Consider the following 23,559-nt stretch of genomic DNA (forward strand, 5'->3'; position numbering starts at 1 on the left):
CCACTCTTCCTACATTGAAATGCAGATCGCTGGCAAAGGAGGGAGGTGCTCCCAAGTCACTGAGGAGCAATTAAACCTTCCCAGCTGTCACTTGCGCCTCCTCTGCCTCCTCGGCCTGTCCAGACGCTGAGGAGAGAGCTCAGGGCCCCTGCTCCCCGGCGGCGGCGCCAGACTCGCCAGCGGCCTGGCTGGGGGCACCGGGACAGTCTGCCTCCCCGCCTGACCCCTGCCCTTGCGTGGCAGCCCGGGTCTGGCTCCTGGGAACGGCTAGGAAAGCGGGCGACCTGCGGAAGCCATACTGAGGCACAGAGGAGGAGCCTCATTTCCGCAAGGGGAAGATTGGGAGCACAGATTCACACGGTTGGTGGGTGGTCAGAGCAGGGCCTTAAACAAGCTCTAGTGGATTCAAAACTCAGGCTCATTTTACTGTTCATGTCAGCAGCAGGTCAAGGGCACACCTCTCGGGAATGTGAGCGAGAAAACCTATGCAGTTCCTTACCTGCTTACAAAGGCTATCTGGACTGAGCTCTTCGGGCCAACCTTGCAAACACGGACCATCATGAGTTAGCCAAGCCTTCTTCCTTTGACAGGCACATGAGCTCACGACCTGATTTGGGGCTGGCAGGTGGGCAAGGCTAGAAGAGAACTAGGGAACCCCTGAGTCTACATCCTGCAATTACTTCACAGGATCTGTGGATAAACTAGGTGGGATCACACACGGCCTTGTCGGTACGGCCTTGTCAGGACTAACTGCGGCACCAAGCGACTACTAGCAGAATCTCTAGGGTCAGTGGGGTGAGCAGCCTGGGACCTGTCAACACAAAAACAATTCTTGCTTCAAAGAGAACAAAAGAGTTTATTCAGGAGCAGATACGAATGACCATGATTGGGGACCATGGCTGTATGCAGGTCGTTCTAGATAACGTGTGTTCCATTGTAGATGGGGTGGCATGAATTTTTATAGTCACGGAGTAAAGGGGTGTTATAAAGCAATGTGCTTACTGGCATCAGCTGAGCAAGGGAACTCTGTGTGCAGAGTCCAGTGCATCCCCCACCCTTTTAGACAGAAGCCTGTTAGCCCATGCTGGTCTTCAATTCAATATGTAGCTGAGGAGGATATTGAACATTTAATCCCCCTGCCTCTGTCTCTGCAGAGCTGGGACTCCAGGTGTGCACCACTGTGCCCAGTTTCTGCAGTTGTCAGCAGAAAACAAGCAAAACCACACATTTCTCAGCACAAAAGGAGCAATAGTGCATTTTAGATGCACAGATGCGAATGAGTACTGCCCAGGAAAGCAGGTTTGAGCTCCCTGAAATCCATGTTCCAATGTGGTAACAGTTTCATGAAGTTTTAATAGAAACAGAACCAAGAAAATCATAAACCAAGACACTTTAAAATTATATTGGAGGAAAGGCTGGAGAGATGGCTCAGTGGTCAAGAGCACTTGCTGCTCTTGCAGAGAGGACCTAGGGTCAGCTCCCAGCATCCACATGGTGGCTCACAACCATCTGTGACTCCAATTCCAGGGATCTGACAACTTCTTTTGCTGTCCATGGGAACCGGGCATGCCTATAGTACATATACATATACATATACATATACATATACATATACATATACATATACATATACATGGGGCCAATCATTTACACACATAAAAAATAGAAAAATATATTATTGGAAACATTCGGCAGTTTAAAAAAAAAAAGCAAGAAGTCTCTACTATAAGCCTGGAAGCTTTGGGTCTCATTGCACATCCCTAAAGGATTTACCTAGTGTTACAGGCATTATGTCAAATACAGGGGTAGGCAGCTCTTGACTATTTGAGACTAAGAGAGCCCAGGATAATTTGGCTCTGAACCAGCAATTTTCCAACTCTTCATAAACATTGACGTTCTACTCAGTCTTTTTTTTTTTTTTTCCCCGAGACAGGGTTTCTCTGTGTAGCCCTGGCTGTCCTGGAACTCACTCTGTAGACCAGGCTGGCCTCGAACTCTCGAACTTAGAGATCCGCCTGTCTCTGCCTCTCAAGTACTGGGATTAAAGGCGTGCGCCACCACCGCCCGGCTTCTACTCAGTCTTGTAGAATGTTTGAAATAAAGTTTGAGAAAGTTTGAGACCTCTCCCAAGCCCAGGAACTTCAGTTTGTACAGTGTTGGAAATCAAACCCAGGACTCGTTAATGGCAGCCAAGCTCTCTATAACCGAGCTGTAGAACTGGGTTATCATGATGCCTGGTGTCACTTAGCTTCAGCAGAGGAAGGACATCTGTTTGGCTTAGCAGTACACACCAAAAGTCTTCCTTAACAGTCATAAGGCTTCGAGGTCAATGGGTGAGCTTTGCAGGGCATGTTTGTAAGTCTAATTCCCAAGAGGCAGGGATAGCAAAACTTCAAGGTCTGCCTGGCTTACATCACAAGTTTCAAGTCAGCCTGAGCTATATAAGTAAGATTCTCTCTCCAAAGTAAACAAACAAACAAATAAACAAACAAAGTTCCATCAGGTGTAGAGTTGGTAGCAAATGGCTACTAAAAAGGGCTAAAGAAGGCTCATGTTTGGCTTTCCTCTGAAGCATCCCAGTTGCCATAATCAGATGTCTATCAGTCATCAGTCTGCAGGACAGGCGTGGCTGCTTCAGAGAAGCTTACAGTAGACACAGTTCTTCCTTCCAAGTGGTTCTCAACCTTCCTAGTGCTGTGCCCCTTTAATACAGTTCCTCATGTTGTGGTGATCCCCAACCATAAAATTATTTTCATTGCTACTTCATGACTGTAACTTTGCTACAGTTATGAATCACAGTATAAATATTCAATATGCAAGGTATCTGATATGTGATTCACCAGGGGGTTGAGTTGAGAACTGGTGCTTAGACTCTGTTGGCACACTTTCCAGGAAAACATACACACACACACACACACACACACACACACACACACAGAGGGGGGTGGACAGAATGGACTTCACGAATGTTGGTTGTGCAGTTGTGAAGATCTTTGTTGGGATGCTCTTGGTCAGAGGCCTGCAAAGCCTGTGCCTTTAAAACTGGGCTTGGGCAAGGGAATAGGACTATTCAACACATGGCTAAGGGGAACCTTCTTTGAAGCAGCCAGCCTACTTCTGGGAATTTACCCTACACTGGGACTCAACTGAATCATGTGCAGAACTATTTGTTGTGACCTTTTTGTAAAAAGAAACACAAACGAGAGAAAGATCAGTGCCAGACCAGGAAGCTGAGAGGGGAGAACAGGCCCTCTGCTCTGTGGGCAGATGTCCCAAGGAGTCCCAGAACCCTTAGCCATGAAGAAAAAGAAGAAGAGGAGGAGGAGAAAAACGAGGAGGAGGAGAAACAGGAGGAGGGAGAGGAGGAGGAGGAGGAGCTGGTAGGAGGAGCACAAATAAAGAATACATAAGAATAACATTTGATTCGTCATGGTAGTAAATGCCTATATTCCCACCACTTGGGAGCTGGAGTCAGTTCCAAGATCTCCTATACGCTTAGAAGTTTCCATAAATATCCCCTCCCTTCAGATAATGGTCCTCATTCTCCCCGAATGTACACACCCACCTCCGTGGGTACAATTATAGAAAGTTATTTCTCCAGGTAGGACCAATGGTGATCTGTGGCCTGGCTGTGTGTGAGCTATCCTCATCTTCTGCAGAGATGTCCCAGATTCCTTGGTCTCTTACATAGTCTCAGAGGCTCACTCAAATCAGTGTCAGCTCACTGACCTTCCCCTGCACCTCCAGAATACCAGACAAGTGCAAGGCTTTCCCACCAGTCACACATGGTTGTGACATACATATACGTGTGTGTATACATATATGTATAGTTACAACATAGATGAACACATTTCTATGTATAAGTTGCACTTTCTATACATAGTACCCCCTGTCTGTCTGTCTGTCTATCTATCTATCTATCTATCTATCTATCTATCTATCTATCTATCTCAGGCTTTGGCTGGGTCATTCCACCTATGGCAGACATCTCAGTCATGACAGATGCACACCCGGGGTGGGGGAACTTGGTGGAAAGATTTGGGGGGTGGCACTGGAACAGGCCATGACATTTCACTGTACTGGTTTCAAGTAGGCAATGTGGCTCCACATTCCTGGGGACTTGGTAAACTCAGAGAGCAGGCCGTCTGCGTCAGACCCCAGCCCTGCCTAGTTTCCAGTGAGCCAGATGTATTCCAGAATATGTCCTTTACTTTGCTGGCAAGTCTGAGGCACAGAGAAATTGGTTGGCTGGCTATAATGCCTCACATCTGGTAAGTGGCAGAGTTAGAGTCCTATCAGGCAGGCTGGCCCAGGGTTGTGCTCTGCCTCCTCCGACCAGCTGATACTATGTCTTGTGCATGCCCTGTACCCCCCTGTGCTCTCTCATTGAATCATTGTGTGCCTCTTTACTTGCTTCTGTCCCACAATGCCCCACCTAGCCCTTGGTAAGAGGTGCTATGGGATCATGTCAAGGCCAGAGGAGAGGTCAAAGTACCGTGTGGGCACCAGCTCACAGACTACCATTAGCCTGTCACTGCTGCCTCCAGCTGGGAGAAGAGAGGGTCAGGGACATGTGACGGCAGAAGCTGTGCAGGCAGAACTGCATGAGGGAACCAAGGAACGGGATCTGGGTAACCTGCTCTCTTTTCATCTCTGGACAAGGAGGTGAGGAGATAAGGAAGGCTGAGGTCATAGGCAAGCTTCCTTTGCCTGTGAGACAGGGATGAGGACCTCAGTCAACACATAGCATAAGTCTGAACTTAGCAGTACCTAGTCAAGTGTGCTCCCGATCCCAGCTCTTCAAACAAACAAACGAACAAACAAACAAAACCATCTCAAATCAAGTGAATTTCACATTTTAAAACTGACTTGTTTTAAGCTGGGCACTGGTCTCACGCACCTTTAATACCAGCACTTGGGAGGCAGAGGCAGGTGGTTTTCTGTGAGTTTGAGGCTATCTTGGTTTACACAGTGAGTTCTAGGACAACCAGGATGGTGGAGTGCTCTGTTAGCATGCATGAATTCCTGGTTCGATCCCCAGCATGACATAAACTAACCAGGCATGATGGTGCATGTCTGTAATCCCAACACTTGGGGGAGGGAGGCAAAGAGCCAGAAATTCAAGGACACCTTCAACTACATTTCAATTTGAGGCCAGCCTGGGCTACATAAAAGGCTGATGAGAGCTGGAGAGATGGCTCAGAGGTTAAGAGCATGTTCTATTCTTCCACAGGAGCAGAGTTCAGTTCCCATTACCCTCTGGCCTCAGAGACACTAGCACTCACATGCACAAATCCACATGCAGACACATACACCAACACGTAGGTTAAAAATAATAATAAACCGGGCGGTGGTGGCGCACGCCTTTAATCCCAGCACTTTGGAGGCAGAGGCAGGCGGATTTCTGAGTTCAAGAGTTCGAGGCTAGCCTGGTCTACAGAGTGAGTTCCAGGACAGCCAGGACTACACAGAGAAACCCTGTCTCGAAAAAACAAAAACAACAAAATAATAATAATAATAATAATAATAATAACATTTAAAGGGTGGGGGCTGATAAGAGGGCTCAGTGGGTAAAAGGGCTTGATGTGCAAGACTGAGGATCGCAGTTCAATTCCTGAAACACAGAGTGGAGGGACGGAACTAACACCATCTTTTCTCTACATGGCCCTGGCTATCCTGGAACACACAATGTAGACCAGGCTGGGCTTGAATTCACAGAGAGCTGTCTGCCTCTGCCTCCCTAGTGCCATGATTAAAGGTTTGTACCACCATGGCCAGTCCGAGAAGCAACTCCTGAAAGTTGTCCTCTGACCTCCACATACTCACTGTGGCACACATGTGCCCCCCCCCCCCAACAAAAACGACTGTACAAGTATATACTAAAACATTCTTTCGTGTATGTTGCATGAATCTACCATACATTACTACCGAGTCTTGTATCTATGATTCATGGATCCTAGCTTGGTGGACAATTTAAAAGCTCACTAAAAGTAATTCTGACCAAATAGTTTTCCCTTGGAATCCTGGAAGGATTGACTCAGGAGCCCTTCATAGATATCCACATCTGTGGAAGACCTGACTCCTTCTGTAAACTAGTGTCATATTTGTATAGAACCCTCTCACACTCTCCTGTATATTTTAAATGGTCTCTAGATGACATGTAACACAAGGTACATGTTCATGGAACAAATTGTTCTATTGCTTAGGGAATACTGACCAGGAAGAAAAAAACCCCACTCTCTATTCAGTACAATTTCTTACCTACAGGAACTGACTGGATCTTCCTGTGGAACTTGTGGATTCAGACAGCCAACTACTCTGAAAGTTTGCTTGCCTACTGACTCTAATCCTCACACAAGGTAAGACTCCAAAGCACCTAAAGCCAACTCTGTGCCAGGCACGTCACTGAGCCCTGGGGGGACGGACTTGACTAGTGGAGATGTTATCTACTGGGGAGACACACAGGCTCCTGTGGATGCTCCATGGTAACACACACTAAGTATCCAACAGCTTCTGGGAAGGCTTTGGAGAGGGAGACCCTGGAGCAGGCTCTCTGCGTAGGAGGAACTGTGGGTACAGCTGGAAGCCAGTTCCTCATTGCTCTCGCAGACTTGGGGAAGCCTGGTACATTCTGAATAAGTGATCTTGGGCCTCTTGCCACTATCTGTGGACCTGACATCTTCTTCAGGTGCTGCTGAAGACCCACGGCAGCCATTTCTCTGTTGTCCTTAATGGCAGAGCCTGCTTTTATTCCTGTTCCAGGGAAGGAGAATCTTGCCGTAGGCCTATCCTAGCCCTGGGAAGAAGGTTCAAGGAGGTATAAATCATTGGAGTCTCAATTTCTGTGCCAGTGACTGACTTAGGCTGCAAAATGGCACTTTCCCTTAGCACTGTTTATGGTGGTCTCACCACCCCAAAACTGAAAAGATGGCTGCAAATCTGTTCAGTGGGACTTGACCAAAGGACCCATTACTCAGGACCTGCACTCAGGGCTACTCAGAGGCCTAGAAATGTGGCTCTGGGTCCTTGACTACTCTCCTAAAATAGCTGGAGTCCAAGAAAAAGGTAAAATCTCTCTCTCTCTCTCGCTCTCTCTCTCTGACTTATTTTATTTATGAGTCTACACTGTAGCTATCTTCATGCACACATGAAGATCCCATTACAGATGGTTGTGAGTCACCATGTGGTTGCTGGGAATTACACTCAGGACCTCTGGAAGAGCAGACAGTGCTCTTAACCACTGAGCCATCTCTCCAGTCCCTGGCAGTCTCTCAAGTCAGGAGCTTGCAAACCAATCCAGGGCCACTTTTCTCTTAACCTATGAGCCAAGCAGTCACCTCACTCCAATTCAATGGATGCCATCAAAGGGAAACAGAGCAGAGAATTTAGAGGCTATGGTTTAAATGTTTCATAGCCAATGGAGCAGAGAGAAGAGTGTGTGTGTGGAAGATCCCTGGGAAAGGTTTATTTGCTCTTAAAGGAAGCCATAAACATAACTGAGTCACAACCATGAGGCTAACATGAGAGACAAGCTAATCCCTCAAGGGCCATGTCTGACTCTTCATGAGAATGCTCTCACTTGCACAAAATTCACAGGGAAGAAGGAGTCACAACCTATCCCTTACAAGTGTCATATGCAGGAGGGTGGCAGACATGACCAGGTGACTTATAGTTAGTTATGTGACATACTTAACATTTCCAGAATTTCAGTATATGGGGGAAAACTCAATATTAAGATGTCAATCCTTCCCAAAGTAAGACACATTCAACACAGGGCTGCTGTGCTTGGAACTTAGAAGCAGATCTGGAGACAGGGCTCAGTGGGAGGGAGCTGGCCTCCCAACCACATGTGAATTCCACGTGCTGGGCACAAAAGAGGGAGGGAAGAAGGGAGAGGGAGAAGGAGAGCGAGAGGGAAGAGGAGGGAGAAATGGAGGGGGGAGGAAGAGACCATAAATTCAAAAATATCTTGTTAGAGAAATGTTCTCACAGGATGTAAAACCAGACAGAAAGGGTCATATTATAATAGAAGAAATTGGAGATAACTCGAATGCCTCTCAATGGGAAATAGTCTAAGTAAATTAGGGCAAAGTTCTTTAACCTGAAATGCTTCACGATCAGTGGCGATCTGATTAAGCCCAAATTGGCCAGCTCATTCTCAGAGTTTTGATTTTGTAGGTTGAGGAAGTGAAAGCCAACACGATGCTGTGAATGACCCACTGCTTTCCCGTGTGAGTTTGTCGCTCACGGTCACTGCTCAGCATCCAAGGAACAGACTGCTACCTTGAGGAAAAGTATAACTTCTCAGAGGGGTTTCACTTTTCATATGATCAGAAAGTAAAACCAAGCTACAAACCAAAAACTTTAAGACCATCTGTATAGACACATGTTTATTAAACACTTCATAGAATAGATTTTCTTTTAAGATTTATTTTATTTTTAACTGTGTGTACTTGTGTATGTGGGGGGGAGGGGTATGCACACAAGAGTACGGGTGCCTGCAGTGGTCAGAAGAGGGCACTGGATCCTATGGAGCTGGAGCTACGGGCAGCTGTGAGCTGCCTGACATGGTTTTGGGAGCTAAACTTCTATTCTCTGGAAAATCAGTAAGCCCTCTTAACCACTGAGCCATCCCCAGACGTAACCCTGATGCTGTGGTCAAATAGAAGTGGGTATTCACTGTGATGCTTATCAGTGCTGTTGACATGTGTCATCCAGTTAACATACACCAACTGTCCCTTAACACTGATGACTGAATCCGAGGTGGACTTCACTTTCCACATCTTGTGGATGAGCACATGGAAGCTCGAGGAAGTGAGGTAGCCTGCCCAAGATCAAAATAGCAAGTGTAGGGCAAGATGCATCTGAACTTAAATCTGCCTGACATATCTGCTCTTTTTCTAACACTGAGATGGGAATACACAAGACAAGAATCACCTCTTATGTGCAGCCTATTGAAACCAGTTGTCTCTGGGTTCTCTTTCAATGGTACCTTTGCATCTGTCACCCTGGGCTGTTCCTCATGACACTTGTGGTGACCAGCCCAAGTAAAGTTTCAATTCCCAACATTTTATTTGTCATTGTTCAACGGGTAGTCTGTTCTGCCCATGGCCATCCTGCTACAATGGGCTTCCTGCAAAGCAAATGCAACCTTCCCACCTTCCTGCCTCCTGCTCCCCAGACCCTAGATCTCCAGGAGAGTTCAGAAGATTGACTTGCCAAGGCATGGTGCCTTCAAATGCAGAGCAGGACAGAGGTATTCTCTTTTCCCAAGACCCATGAAATAGAAGTCTTTTGAGGGTGGAGAAAAGAGAGGATGACAAAATCGTTGTGTGTTTCTTAGACACTTGAATCTGGGAACTAGGATCCATAAATGCTCACAACTCTGAGTGGTCTTTACAACCCACAATCCCCTTTTCTAGGATCTTCCTGTTACTCCCCACCAGAAGTTGGTATATTTATCAGAATAACAGCTGGGTAGCTGGAGGGGTGGGGTGACAAAAAGAATTGGGTCATAAATAATTAAAAGCATATTCCTCTTATGTAAAAATCTGGGTATTTTTACATAATAGTATTGAAATGGTAGCCCAAAGACTCAAAACCCAGACTCTCCATCTTTGAAATAAAACAAAACAACTTATTTATGCATCTGTGTATGGGTGGGGACATGTAGAAGTCAGAGGACAGCTCACAGCAGATGTGTTCTCCTTCTACAATGTGGGTCTTGGAGATCAAACTCAGGTCATCAGGTTTAGTGGCAAGTGCCTTTACCAACAGAGCCATCTCACTGACCCTAACTCTTTCCATCTTGTTGCTCTGCCTATGGAAGAGGAAAGGAAGTTCCTTCCTGAAGCCAGACATGTGCTTACCTCTCATTGTTTAGAATCTGGTCACATGATTACAAGAGAGCTATGGAGGAGGCTGGGAAATGTAGTTTTATAATGAGAGACAATATACCCATAAGGCAGGACAAGTATTCTATTAGTTAGCCAGGAAAATAGTGAGCCTAGGACTGAATAGAGCTGAGACTGTCATACTTCATGACATGGAGAGTGCTGTTCTTAATCACGTCACTATGTGGCTTTCAAGGACGCCAGATGTGGGGCTGGATATTCTTCTGTTTGCATGTTCAGTTCCATGGGTTTCTGGTTGCTTTGTCAGGAGGAATGGGTTGGAGGGAGGTCAGAGGTGTGCTACTCAGCAGTTTTAGAGTCTTGGGGTACTCATTCAAACTCGCCTCAGTTTCTCTATGAGGGGAAAAGGGTATATAATTACTGCCCCTACCTCATAGGTTGTGGAGATCTGTCAAATTAATGTACAGCACATGCTTAGCACAGCTTGGCACAAAGTCATGCCCCCATGTTGGCTGTCGGGAGTATTTCCTGTTGGGAGTAAATCCAGTTATGTTCTGGATTTCAGTTCCCCTGAGCAGGGCTGGGAAGGCTGGTGGTCAGAGCATCTGAACCTCACAGCACCTGGCTCAGCTGAGACGCTGAGGTAATCTCATCACCAGTCAGATCTGCTCTAAGAAGACAAGACTTCTGGACAGCACGCAGTAAGAAACAAACTGTGTCCCTTTCCCTAGGCATAAGAAATGCTTTGCTGTGAGAGTTCTTTCCCACCTAAACTCCTCCCTGTACCCAACCTCCTGAAGGGAGGCTCTTGCAGGACAGACCCTATCAGCCCCAGAACGAAAGCTAGGGGCCACTGAAGTGGGGGCCAAGCAATGATGCTGTAATGAGGTAGATGAGAAAGGTCCTTATGTACTAAAGGGGATTGTGGGATTCCATAAGGCAGGAGAAAGCGGGTGGTGCCTGCTCTGTGTCTGGGCTAATGGCACTACTGTTCATGACGAGCACTGCCCCTAAATGCCATGTCTAATGCTTGCCCCGTGCTGAGTGACATACCAGTAGCAAGGGATGATGTGCTAAGTGTTCGGGGTCCTTGTGACCATTTCTTACCTGAATCAACTTAGTCCTCAATGGTCTCATATAGTAAGGGACAGGGATGCAGTTCCTGACCGCTGGTTGAGGGGAAGAACGAATCCATGTAGTAGGATGGGGCACAGTGACAGAGACGGAGGACTCAAATCTCTGCTGCTCCCCTAGAAGCTGTATGGCTTTGAAGGAATCGCTTAGCTTCTCTGAACCTCTCTATTCTTGACTAGGAATTGGGATCTCCTGCAAGCATAAAGGCTCAGTACACCAGCAAGAACTTCTCTCCAAGAGTCCATCCATCTCTGACTCAGCCTGACCCCAACAATGACGTCAAGGGGGACTCATCCTTTAAGAATTCCATCTTCTGCCGGGCAGTGGTGGCACACGCCTTTAATCCCAGCACTTGGGAGGCAGAGGCAGGCGGATCTCTGAGTTCGAGGCCAGCCTGGTCTACAGAGTGAGTTCCAGGACAGCCAGGGCTACACAGAGAAACCCTGTCTCGAAAAACCAAAAAAAAAAAAAAAAAAAAAATTCCAGAATTCCATCTCCCAGGTCCCTCGTCACTCACAGATTGCTCAAGCCTGAACTTGCCCTACTAGTCAGCCAGCCAGCTAGCTCCCCAGTTTTATGGAGATCTCCTAAGGATAGATACCTCTCCTGTCTGGTCCTCTCTCTGGTCTCTCTGCATGTCAGTCACCCTTTAGATCAGTTCTCCCCAGAGGACAAGCTAGGCTCGAAGTTTCTGGAATGTGTTCAGTAAAGACTCCTGTACTAAAGGCTGGTGGTATAGCTCAGTGGATTCTTTAACGTGGGACCTGGGTTCCATAGTCAGCTGTCTGACTGAGGGGGATGCCCCATGTCAGAGAGGGGGGCTCCAGAAGCCTTGGCTCCCCAGACCCCTGCCCTGCCTGCTCCCTGGAGAAAGGTCCCAGTCCCTCCTATTTTCCCAGCCAGGAGCCCTGCTGGTTCCCACATTACCACATGAATGGGGCACATGCCCCCCTGTCCACTTGAACAAACAATTTGGCTAGCAAATTGACATAATTACTAAAGACTGGGAAGAAAGAAGCCCCCACCTCTTGGCCCCCCAGAGGGTGGCTCCTGCGGAGTTCCTCCGGGGCTTTGTAGGCTCGGGCGCTTGGGGCTGATTAGGGACCTTGTGGCCTTTTCAAGAGCCCTAAGTGATTGGTCCCCTTAATCTGATTACAATTTGCAGAGCCCCTCCAGCCGCCTCTGAAGGGCTGCTCTTGAGCACCCTGCTCGATCAGCCCTCAAGTACACACACACACACACACACACACACTGATATATTAGGCTGCCTATTTTTAAAGCGTCCTACATACATACTACACCCAGGAGCAGCTGTGCATACTCCTTCAGGGATAACTGGCTACTTACTAACTACTCATCACCCACCCAGCCCTCCTCCAGGTGGCCTCTTTAGCACCCAGGACCAGGCTGCAGGACCCCATCAAGGGCAGTCTGTCTCCCAGCAGCTTTGTCTGGGCTCCAGGGCCTGGCTCCCAGGGGATTAGGCTCAGCAGGCAATCTGGACACAGAGCAGGCTGCTCCAGCCCCTGGCCTGGGAACTCAGCAGTGAATGGTCCCGGCACTCCATATCCAAGTGGGAACTCTTAATTCCCTTGGCCCAGTGACAATGGTGCCTTTTCCCTTCCCTGCTGCTGCCTGTCACCAGCCTCAGCCTGGCTCCTACCCAAGTGTTTCCCTACCACAGCTAAGTACCCCTTCTCCAGGACATAGGGCTTGTATGTGTGTGAGATTGTCCAGGGTGACCTCCAGCTTGGTGTAAACCATCCTTGGGGAACCCCAGCCCAGAAGCTCAAGAAGAACAGCAGCTGCACATAGGAACTCAACACAGCTCAGACCATCCTGAAAAAGGTATGGACTGAAGGCTGGGTCAAGAGTCAGAGAGCCGAACACAAGTGGCCAGGGGCAGGCACCAGAATCAGAGACCCATGTCTCACCCTAGGCTGCCTTTAAGAACGTTCATTCTTAGGAGCCGGAGGCAAGCTGGATATGGAATTCCAGGCTAATCTGAGTTATGTAGTGAGACTCTCCCTACTCTATCACAGTGATCTTGAGTAGGGTGTTATGGTCTCTGGGACTCAGTCTCCCCACCAGCAAGCCTGGAAGACTACAGCCCCCCGCCCTCAGGGTTGCTGGAAAGTTAAGTGACTAGATGGGTGAGGGAGGTCTTTAGCAAGGTGCCCAGCTTAGCACACAGAGGAAGGAACTTGAAGCACATCCATAGGATGGACATTGTCAGGGCAATGAGATCTCCACCCTGGTGGATCTGAAAGCTCCCAGGGAACATTCACAGTCCAGTTTTCTAGTACAATGCCCTAGCCCCCAGCGCTGTGATACTTCACTCCTGTTCACAGGCGACCTCTGCCCAGCTCTCTGCCCAGCTCGCTCCCAGAAAGGGGCTGGGCACGGCTTCCAAGGCAGCCTCCATGTTGCCCAAGGGCAGAAGGCTGTCCCTCGCTGTCCCAGGTGCCCAAGTCCTGTGATCAGGGGATCATGGGGAGGGTGTCACACTACAGCTCCCTCAAAGCCTGGCCCACCAGGTTTATCAGTTTGAGAGTCGGCTTACAGAGACCCGAGGTGTGGCCCTCTGGAGGATCCTGCCCCTGTATCCTTCGCAGATACTCTTCCCCGCTCCCTGCACCCCTCCATCTGCACCGCCCCTCCCAGACCCCCAAATTCGTCCCTTGAGCCCATCTCACACCTCATCCCTACACCCCACCACCTGCACCCTATTTTTGTCCCCTGTCAGACTCCGCCTCTGTACCTCACCACCTGCGCCCCACCCACACCCCGCCCCTGCACCCCGCCCTGGCCCTGCAGGGACCCGCTGGGCGGAACCGCGCGGCCGTGGGGGAGGGGCCGGGCTGATCAGCTGGAATCAAAGCCACCGCCCCCTCCCCCCGCCACCCTGTCCCCCTGCCGAGCCGCCGCGCACCTCCTCCTTTGTCACAATGTTTTTCAATCCGGTGAAGCAAACTGTCCAATTAGAGCCGGAGCCTCCGGCTTCCATCTTTGCCGACGTTTAATTAACATGCTCCTCTTGGCAGCTGCTGACAAGTTCCAGAAACAGGTTGTAAAGGGTTTTTGTCTTTACCCAGCATGGAAAATAAGGGGTGTTACATCGCGGAACATGAATAGGTGGCACTTCAGCTTCCTCCTTCTCTCCTCCCCCTCCCCCTGCTCTGCAGAGGGGAACCAAGCCCTGAGTGTGCGTGCATGCGCGTATATGTGTGTGAGTGTGTGTGTTGCCAGGGAGGCGGGGAAAGCGGAGCCGGGAGGCAGGAGAGATCATCCCCTTCCTCTCTTTATCCCTTCCTTCCCACGAACCTTGGCTCCACAAAAGCTCTTGGTTTCCTAGCTCTCTAGCCGGAACACTTCCCTCCCTTCCGCTAGCTAAAGGCAAACTCCTTATCCCGATTCCTGTCCACGAGTTTACCTGTGCTATCCCCTTGTTCTGCTTCTAGTTCTCCTCCAGAACCCCACCAGGTCACTACCTAGTCACAGACTGTCTCCACCAACAGCACTGTCACAGTTTACCTGGCCATTCCACACCTGAAAATTTAAGGACCCGAAACTTTCCCCATTGTACAGCAGGAGTGGGGCGGGACTGGCAGAGGAAGGGGAGGGGTGATGAAAGCCAACTTGGAGGGGGACCCTCCCTCCTCACTCCCAGCCTGCTGGAATGCACTCAGAGCAAGCTAGTACCTGGGTGGCTGTCTCACCAGTGTGGACCCTACAGGAAGAGGGGTGCTTGGGGGGAAAGAATGCAGTCTAGGGCTGAGCTCCTGGACTTCCCAGGCTGCGTGGACTTTCTTGTAGAGATAGAGTGGCCCTTTGGACAAGGGTCAGGCCAGGCAGGAGGCCAGGTCCTCTGGGTCTGTATATACCTCACAGGGGTCATGCCAGAGCATCCACCCCAGGTCTACAAAGAGCATCAACATCATTTATTTACTACACAAAATAGAGTGATCTCGGGCCCCTGGGAACATGGGAAGTATATTGTTGGGGAACAGGCAGAGGCTGGAAGAGCCTAAGAAGGGGTACCCCAGGGCGGCCAAGTCCACCCTCCCACCCCCAACCTCAGCCTCTCTTCACGCTGCTTTTCACAGGATGCGAGCATCATGACCCCAGGCAGGGGCAGACCTTCTGCAGCTGACCCTGGCTTGGAGCTCACTTTGTCAGTCTTCTCCATTCTCAGGCAAGCCCCCTGGGATGAAGGGGGTGTGGGAGGTGCTGGAGTCAGGCCAGTGGGCCTTTCCGCTGCCCTGTGCCTGAGCTCCCAGCTATGTCAGCCCCAGCTCTTTCCAGAGCTTGGGGACAATCTGTGAAGCCTGCAGGGAGAGAGGGAGAGCAGCCAGTGTGTCCCTACCAAGGCTGTGCAGCCTCCTGGCACCTTTTCTGGATGAGGTGAACACTGGCATCAATGGCCACAGTCTGGCTTTGGTCCTCCCTAAAACCTTCTCTCCTGTTTTCTACCCTAGACCCAGCTGCTTTCAAGCTCTGGTCTCTAAGGGCGTTAAATGCTTATACTATCAATGGCAGTGACCTTGAGGCCCCCTTCCCCTCGCTTGTTAGCCATGCGGCTTGAAGAGCCTGTCCCTTAATTTCTTCATCTTTTAAAAAGAAAGAAAGGGGCTGGGCTCAGATGCTTGCCTAAACATGCACAAAGGCATGTAATTCCAGCACTTGGGAGGTGAGACAGGATGATCAGTAGTTCAAGGGCATCCTCTGCTACTTAGTGAATTCAAACCCAGCCTGGGATATCTCAGGTCCTGTCTTTAAAAGGGGATGGGGATAGTTGGGGATACTTGGTGGCACCCATCTGTAATCCCAGCATTTGGATGAGGCAGGGGGATACTTAGTTTCAGGCTAGGCTGGGATATGAACAAGAGGTTAAACAACTACCTTGCTTCCTGGAAGTTTCTCAAGGTTTGGATAGATATTACAGCACCCCATCAATATTTTGTGCATTACAGAGGGGAAGGAGGAGGGAAGGTCTAGTCTGATCTAACCAAGTAAAGCCAGATCATAGAAGAGGAGACTGAAGCTTGATCTCTAGGCCAAAGAGACTCTCCAGGTCAAGCAGCAGCAGTCACAAAGCCAAGTGTGTCGCTGGGTCTCTTTCTATATGTTCCTCCAGTTTAGCCTGCCTCCTCCACCTCCGCTCACGCCTCCATTTCTTCATGCTTGCTGTTTGTTTCTTTCCTATGGCATCTGGCTTTGAGACCTGGGCCTCTGTTGAGAAAAGCAGATCACCATCCCCCACAGATAAGGCTTACCTGCTTCTCACCTGCCCCAGGAGTTTAGTGTGCCAAGGATGCTGAAGTTACTGGAGTTACTAAGGATACTGGAGGTGTCGGGGGGACTGGAGGAACCATGGATGCCGAAGCTGTTGAAAGGACCAAAGGCATTGCAGGTACCAGAGAAGTAGAATGTTTGTGAGCAAGGTCCTCAGGAATGTAGACAGTGTTCACCTCTTCATGAACCTGTGGAGAGAGAAAGCTACTTTCAGGGTCCAGGATGCCTAGTGGAATACTGGACTAGTGTTGGGGCGAGAAAAAGGCTGCAAATGCTGTGTGTCGAGCGCCACCTTGTGGGCATGTTGAAGACCGCATGGTATGAATTTCCCTTATAGTTTGCCCTTCCTTCACCGTTGGCGCTGTCATGCTTGGCACTGCCCGGGATGCTGGGGCACAGCAAGAACCAAGCAGGTCCTTGCCCTAAGAACAGCAGCTGGGTAAGCATGGGCTGACACAAGAGTTCAGACTGCATTCTGGACTCAGATAAGCAGCTTGAAGGTTCGGGGAGGTGGCGCCCGTTTTTGAAAGGTGAGCAGTATGGTGTGTCAGAACCTTAGCCACATCCGAAAGTAGAACAAGGGAGTGCAAAGACTGGAAATGGATCTGGGAGGTGAGCATGGTGAGGCAGCTCAGCCCACCTTCTAACAGCTGTTGAGCCCCCCTTCCTCTGGGAAGCCCTCTTGCTGCCCAGGTAGACAACCCAGGGGTGTGGGGACAGCTTTCACATCCAGCAATTTAGATATTTCCCATAATATAGTACTGCTGAAGTGTGAATCTGGGAGGAGGTATGAGCTCGGCATTAGTTACAAAGGTCAGAACAAATCAGGATGAGCTGGAACAAATCAGGATGTCTCAGTAGTTATGATCGCTTGCTGAACAATCGTGAGGAACTGGAGTTCAGTCCCAGCACCATGTAACAAGCCAGGTATCTTCCACGGGCGAGTGACCCCAGTTCCAAGAGGAGTGGAGACAGGAGGACCACTAGGGTTTGCTGACTTCCAGCCTAGCTGTGAAAATGTGAGCTCCAGGTTCAGGGAGAGATCCTGCTTCAAAGGACTAGGCAGAGAAACAGAGGATAGACAGATGAACACGGGTACATACATAGCTGTGTGAGCATGCGTGGATACACACTCAGACACATGAAAAGATAGATGATTCTAGACAGGCGATAATGATGGTACATGATTGATAGATAGACAGACAGACAGACAGACAGGAATAGTAGATAAGTTGGTAAATCAAGGCAACTCTTATGCTTGGAGATGTTTGGGTCCATTTTATTAGTATTATTGTCCAAGTGTTTCTAATTGTGGTGTCTCAGATTATGTTTCTGCGGACTTTAAAGATAGGATGAAAACAGTCATGCTCAAAAAAGGAAATTCTATTTGACATGTGATAGTACAGGGCAATCAGTATGCCAGATAGGAAGAGAGAAAGAGCAGGATAAACAAGCAAATCTCATCTGTGTATGAAAAACCTACAGAGAAAAAAGAACGAGAGGAAACATACTAAAAGTAGTAGTGATGCTTCAAGGAGGGTGTGTGTGCGTATGTGTGTGTATGTGTGAGTGTACATGTGTGTGAATGTGAGTGTGTGAGAGAGTATGTGTGTGAGTGTGTGTGACAGTGTGTGTGAGAGTGTGTCTGTGTGTGAGTGTGTGTAACTGTGTATGTGAGTATTGTGTGACAGTGTGTGCAAGTCAGTGTGTGTGACTATATGTGTCTGTGTGTGAGTGTGCATGAGTGTGTGTGAGTGTGTGTGCATCTGTGTGTGACTGTGTAGGTCTGTGTGTGTGTGTGTGTCTGTGAATGTGTCTGTGTGTGAATGTGTGAGTGTGTGTGAGTGTGTGTGTTTGTGTGTGAGAGTGTGTGTGACTGTGAGTGTACATGTGTGTGTAAGAGTATGACTGTGTGTGAGTGTATGTGTCTATGGTATGTGTGTGACTGTGTGTGTGACTGTGTGTGAGTGAGTGCGTGTGACTGTGTGTGTGAGTATATGTCTGTGTGTCTGTGAGTGTGTATGAGTGTGTGAGTGTGTGAGTGCAAGTGTGTGGGTATGTGAGTGTGTGTGACTGTGTGACTGCATGAGTGTGTGTGTGACTGTGTGGGTGTGTATGTGACTTGTGTGAGTGTGACTGTGTGAGTGTGTATGCGAGTGTGTGTGACTGTGCCAGTGTGTATGTGATTGGTGTAAGTGTATGTGTGTTGTGAGACTGAACCCTATGCTTTGTGACTTGTGTTCTATCACTAAGCTACATGCATTCTAGACACGTTTATCTAATCCCAGAGTTTCTGTAATGAGCTTTTAGCAATTTTATAATTTAAAATAAGCAAATTAGGGCCAGTGAGATGGCTCAGTGGGTAGACTCTTGCCACCAGGCTGGTGACCGGAGCTCCATCCCTAGAACCCATATGATGGAAGGAGAGAGCTGACTGCCACACATCATCCTTAGATTTTCTCTGACTCTGTCTCTGTCTCTCTGTCTCTCTGTCTCTCTCTCTCTCTCTCTCTCTCTCTCTTTCTCTCTGTTTCTTTCTCTCTTTCTCATAATGAAAGGAGCAGGTAAACATCTACAATAGTGGATTGGAGAGAGAGATCCTGATGCCACAAGAGGCCCAAATCAGGGCATTTGTTTGTTTGTTTGCTTGAAATAAATTCTGGGCCGACAGAAGGATTGCCCAGTGGGTAATTTGCTGTCAAGCTTGATGATCTGAGTTCAATTCCTGGCACCTCCATGGTGGAAAAGAACTGACTCCTACAGATGTCTTCTGACTTCCACATAAGTGCTGTGGCACGTGTTTGCCCACATACACTTGTGTGTACACATGAGACAGAGAGAGAGAGAGAGAGAGAGAGAGAGAGAGAGAGAGAGAGAGAGAAACATGAATGAGACACAGAGAGAGAGAGAGAGAGACAGACAGACAGACAGACAGACAGAGATATAGAGAAACAATGAGAGAGAGTTCTGCTGTATTCTGGTATTTTATTTCTTGGAACACCTCTCAGGTTGGGTTTTGTACTGATGGGCTAAAGTGGTGGAATACGGTGGAATTTGGCTTCTGAGGCAGAATTCCCTGGGAGCTTGTCCACCTGTAGCTTGCCAGACCTTCTGAATGAAGCCCCATTGGCAGGTATCAAGAGCAATTTTTAAGGTAATCACTGTGGAGTCTGGGGTTGGACGCCACTCTGATTCTCTCACATAGATGGGACTCAGAGTCACCTGAGAAGCTTTACAAAATATTCTCACATCCAAGCCATGCACCACCAGACCAGCAGAACCCAAGCTGCTGAGTGGAAGCTCTGAGAAACTCCGGTACAGTGATTCTGAACCTTCCTAATGCTATGTGGTGACCCCCAACCATAAAATTATTTTTTTTTGTACTTTATAAATGTAACTTTGCTACTGTCATGAGCCATAATGTAAATATCTGATATATAGGATATCTGATATGCGACTCCTGTCAAGAGGTCATTCGACTCCCGAAGGAGTTGCAATCCACACCCACAGGTTGAGAACCACTGCTCTACAGGTTTCCCAGGTGACTCGCAGATACCAGGAAGGGTAAAGAGCCACCAGCCTAACAGAGAGGTTCTCAGATGGGGCTTCTATCAGAATCACTCAGAGATTGTTAGTACTTTTGGGTAAGACAATTTTTTTTTTTTTTTTCGGATAGGGTCACATATATCATACCAAACTCACTGTGTATCTAAGAAAGACTTTGAACTTCAGATCCCTTTGCCCCAGCCTTCTTCCTAGGCTAGGATTACAAAGTGACACTGATGCTGCCAGGGTTGGGGACAGACTGTGAAAGTTGACTAGAATACACTGACACTCCAGATTCAAGTCCCATGGCAGGCTGCTCCCGTGACTCCACTCCCAGAGTCGTGCAGACAGAAAAGTATACAAAGGCCAGCTGGGGTCCAGAGGGGAAAGGAAGGAGGGTAGGGAGAAGAGTCTTCAATTTATGAGTGATGCTGTGCCCTACATGGGTGTCATGGTTGGTGAAGGCAAGGTGAGAGGGTACAGCTACCCTTGTGCAGAGGTACAGGTCTCTAGAGCTTACCTCCCAGTAGATGGAGTCCTCAAAGCAGTTTTCATCGGCAGCTTGTCCCCAGAACGGCAATTTCAAAATGAATCCTAAAGAGATTGGAGAACACAGTGGTCAGAAAACACCCATAGCTTATCCCAACTTTCCCCTCAGCTGGACTCCCTCCTTCCCAGGCCCACCCTTAAGACATGCTCTTGGGTCCTCCCTGCTTAGTCTCCCACCAAGATCCCGCCTTTTCTGGTCTGGCCACTCTCACTCACCCACAATGATGCCGCCCACCAGGGCCATGGCCAAGCTCAGGAGGAGGCCAAATATCTGGGACTTGCCCTGCATTCTCTTGGTCCAGTCCGTCTTATAACCCCCGAAGCCAAAGGAATGGACTATCCTGGGGTACAGACAGGAAGCAAGTGAGGGCCCCATGGAGAGGCCATGATTACTGCAACCCAACAGATGTGCTCTTGAACTCCTAGACCTTCCTGACCAGACTGTTCTTTCCTTGCCTTCTTGTGGTGGGTCTGAGGGTGGGGAGAGAGGCCCGTGAATGGCCTAGAGTGGAAAACGAGAAGGAGGAAGATGCCTCTGGTCCCTGAGGAAGAAGGAATAGAGAAGGAAAGAAGGTAATCTATACTCACACCTCCTCCTCACTTACCCTGGCTCTCCGTACACATCAGAAGAGGAGTAGGCCGCTGTCACAGCGCCCACAATGCCACCTATGATGCCAGGGATGCCGTGCAGGTTGTGAATGCCACATGTGTCCTGGATGCGAAGGCGGGACTCCAGGAATGGCTAGGGGGAGGAGGGAGGATGGCACTGCTCAGGCTGTGGCTGAGGCAGGGGCATTGGGGGCCATCAAAAACACAGGGTTCCCTAAGACTCACCCCCTCCCTCTGTGTCTCCCTATTATCAGGAACATAACCCTCCCCCCAACACACACATACACACAGCATCCCCAGCCACAGCCCAAAGGTCCTCACCGATAGGTATGCAAATCCTAGGGTAGAGAAGATGCCACAGAAGAAACCCACGATGAGGGAGCCGTAAGGTGTGAGCATCATCTCCGCGGCTGTGCCCACACCCACCCCACCTGCAAGTGTGGCATTCTGGATGTGCACCTGGGCAGGGTAGGCAACGTGTGCAAACTCTCAGTTCCATTCGAAGAACACGGCCTGTGCTCACACACTGTGCAAAGTTGGAAGCTGGGAACAACTCAGATTCAGCAAGCCAGGAGCAGGCAGAGGGGGGTTAGCCTTGGTCCCAGCTTTGCAAGCGAGCCACCCACAACCTCCAGTAGGCCTGGATCCGTTCTGTGTCCATGAGTCAGTGTGCTGCTGGACATACCAATGGGCCCTAAAACCTATCTGCATGTTCCCTTTTTCTCCATGTCTACTTGGGGACCAACAGCATATCTGAGTGCACTGTATATCTACAGAAGGTATGTGTGGGCCACATGCATGCCCAAGCTGCTACCAATTTTCTTTGTCAGCTGTGGCAGGCGTTGTGCTGCTGGCTCCTCTAAGTGTGTGGGCTGGGGCAGCTTTATAAAGCCCAAGAAGGCCAGTGGTGTCAGGAGGATGAAGACCTGGCAGAGGGGACATCCCCCCAACCCCCGCCGCCCACCAGCAACTCCGTTAGGCAGGCCTGATGTGACACTCAGCTGGAACTGGCTAATAGCATTTCAGGCTGTGGGAAGAACAAGATAGCCGGCAGGGATAGCCCGCTCTGAGCATCCAGGTTTGGGTATGCCGATCTAGAAGCTGCCTGGCACAGTGAGGTGTGAGCAGGGCACGACAGTAGGAACTGTCCCTCCCCACAAAGGCCCCTGCTTACCATATCCAACTTGCCCGTCTTGTGTATGATACTGGACACTGTCACTGTGGTCAGCACACTAGCCGCCAAGGAGAGGTAGGTATTGAGGGCTGCTCGGTGTTGGGTGTCTCCATGGAAGGAGCTGGCTGAATTGAAGCTGGGCCAGTATACCCACAGAAAGAGGGTGCCTGCGTCAGAGAATATACACAGGCCAGGGGCCAGGAGAAGAGGTGTTAGGCCAGGCTCACACACCCCGAACAGAGGTACCGCCTTTCAGCTCCAGAGAACTCTACATGCTCCCACTTAGCTCCTGCTTGGCCTCCCTTAGCACTTCACAAAGCACCCTGTCTCCCTGACCACTAGGGCTGGTTACATGCTCCCTGCTCTCATAGCATCATGGGGGAGAGTCTCCCCCCCGCCCCGTAGACAGATAATCTGATGGCACTACCATCTCTCAGTCTACGGGGCGATGGAAGGAAGGGCTGGATCTGAACGACTTTTGTTCTCTGAAATGAAGGGACGGACATAAGGAGTTGGAATGCACACCTTGCCCCAGCACAGGGACCAAGTGGGCCAATTCATGGCTTCCATTCTGTCTGCCTTGGGGCAGTCTAGGGAACATATAGGATGTGTGTGGCCAACTGCTAACTCCACGAGGGAGAGCATCGGACACCTAGGACTTTAGAAGTATCAACAGGCTCCTTCACTCTCCCCTTCCTCCCCAAGAACTAGCAGTCACCCACTGATTCTGTGGAGCTCAGGGGTGATGGTGACAATCCTCACCCATCATGGCAGACCTTCACACGTTCATGGCTGTCCCCATCCATTTATAGGGGTCCCCACCCATCGTGGTGGTTCTAACTCATGATGGCCGTTCCTCTCTCACTCATGATGGCCATCTTTCAACTATTCATAGTTGCCCTTACTCATTCATAGCAGCTTCCCATCTACGGGTGACAGACCTCACCAATATGGCAGCCTTCGACGGTGGCCCTCACCAGCACGGACCATCCCACCCCTCATGGCTGCCCTCACCAACGTGGCAGCTGTTAGTTCTCACCAATCATGGAGAAGAGGTCCGAATGGTACACTGAACTCTGTCTCTTCTTGCTCTGCTCCAGGTTTTTTCGGTGTAGGATCCAGGTCACTGTGAGCCCAAAGTAGGCGCCAAATGTGTGGATGGTCATAGAGCCCCCTGCATCCTTTGCCTGGAGTGCAAGGGGCCTGTCAGGATCAGGCACCCTGTCTCCCTCATTCCTCATAACACTGCCCACCCCACACATGTGCACACACGCTTAGCTCTCTGATTCTTCAGAACAGACCTAGTTTCCTGACCTATCTCCCAGCCCACCCCACCCCACCCCACTCCACCTCTCTCTCTCTCTCTCTCTCTCTCTCTCTCTCTCTCTCTCTCTCTCT

General features: G+C 49.5%; 1 protein-coding gene across 1 annotated transcript in view; it reads right to left on the bottom strand.

Moving 5' to 3' along the window:
* Positions 1–14,908: 14,908 nt before the first annotated feature.
* Rhcg (Rh family C glycoprotein) overlaps positions 14,909–23,559 on the bottom strand; it is a 24,089-nt gene continuing 15,438 nt past the window's right edge. Inside the window, exons 4-11 of the mRNA XM_028754871.1 lie at positions 23,201–23,348; positions 22,162–22,328; positions 21,309–21,446; positions 20,984–21,120; positions 20,595–20,719; positions 20,350–20,423; positions 16,265–16,471; positions 14,909–15,316 (exon numbers count right to left, since the gene is read on the bottom strand). Of these exons, the coding sequence (XP_028610704.1) occupies positions 16,289–16,471; positions 20,350–20,423; positions 20,595–20,719; positions 20,984–21,120; positions 21,309–21,446; positions 22,162–22,328; positions 23,201–23,348 (972 nt within the window). The 3' untranslated portion in view covers positions 14,909–15,316; positions 16,265–16,288. The remainder of the gene's footprint in view (positions 15,317–16,264; positions 16,472–20,349; positions 20,424–20,594; positions 20,720–20,983; positions 21,121–21,308; positions 21,447–22,161; positions 22,329–23,200; positions 23,349–23,559) is intronic.

Source organism: Grammomys surdaster, unplaced genomic scaffold (assembly GCF_004785775.1).
Source record: "Grammomys surdaster isolate TR1022 unplaced genomic scaffold, NIH_TR_1.0 126036, whole genome shotgun sequence".
NCBI classification, from domain to species: Eukaryota; Metazoa; Chordata; class Mammalia; order Rodentia; family Muridae; genus Grammomys; species Grammomys surdaster.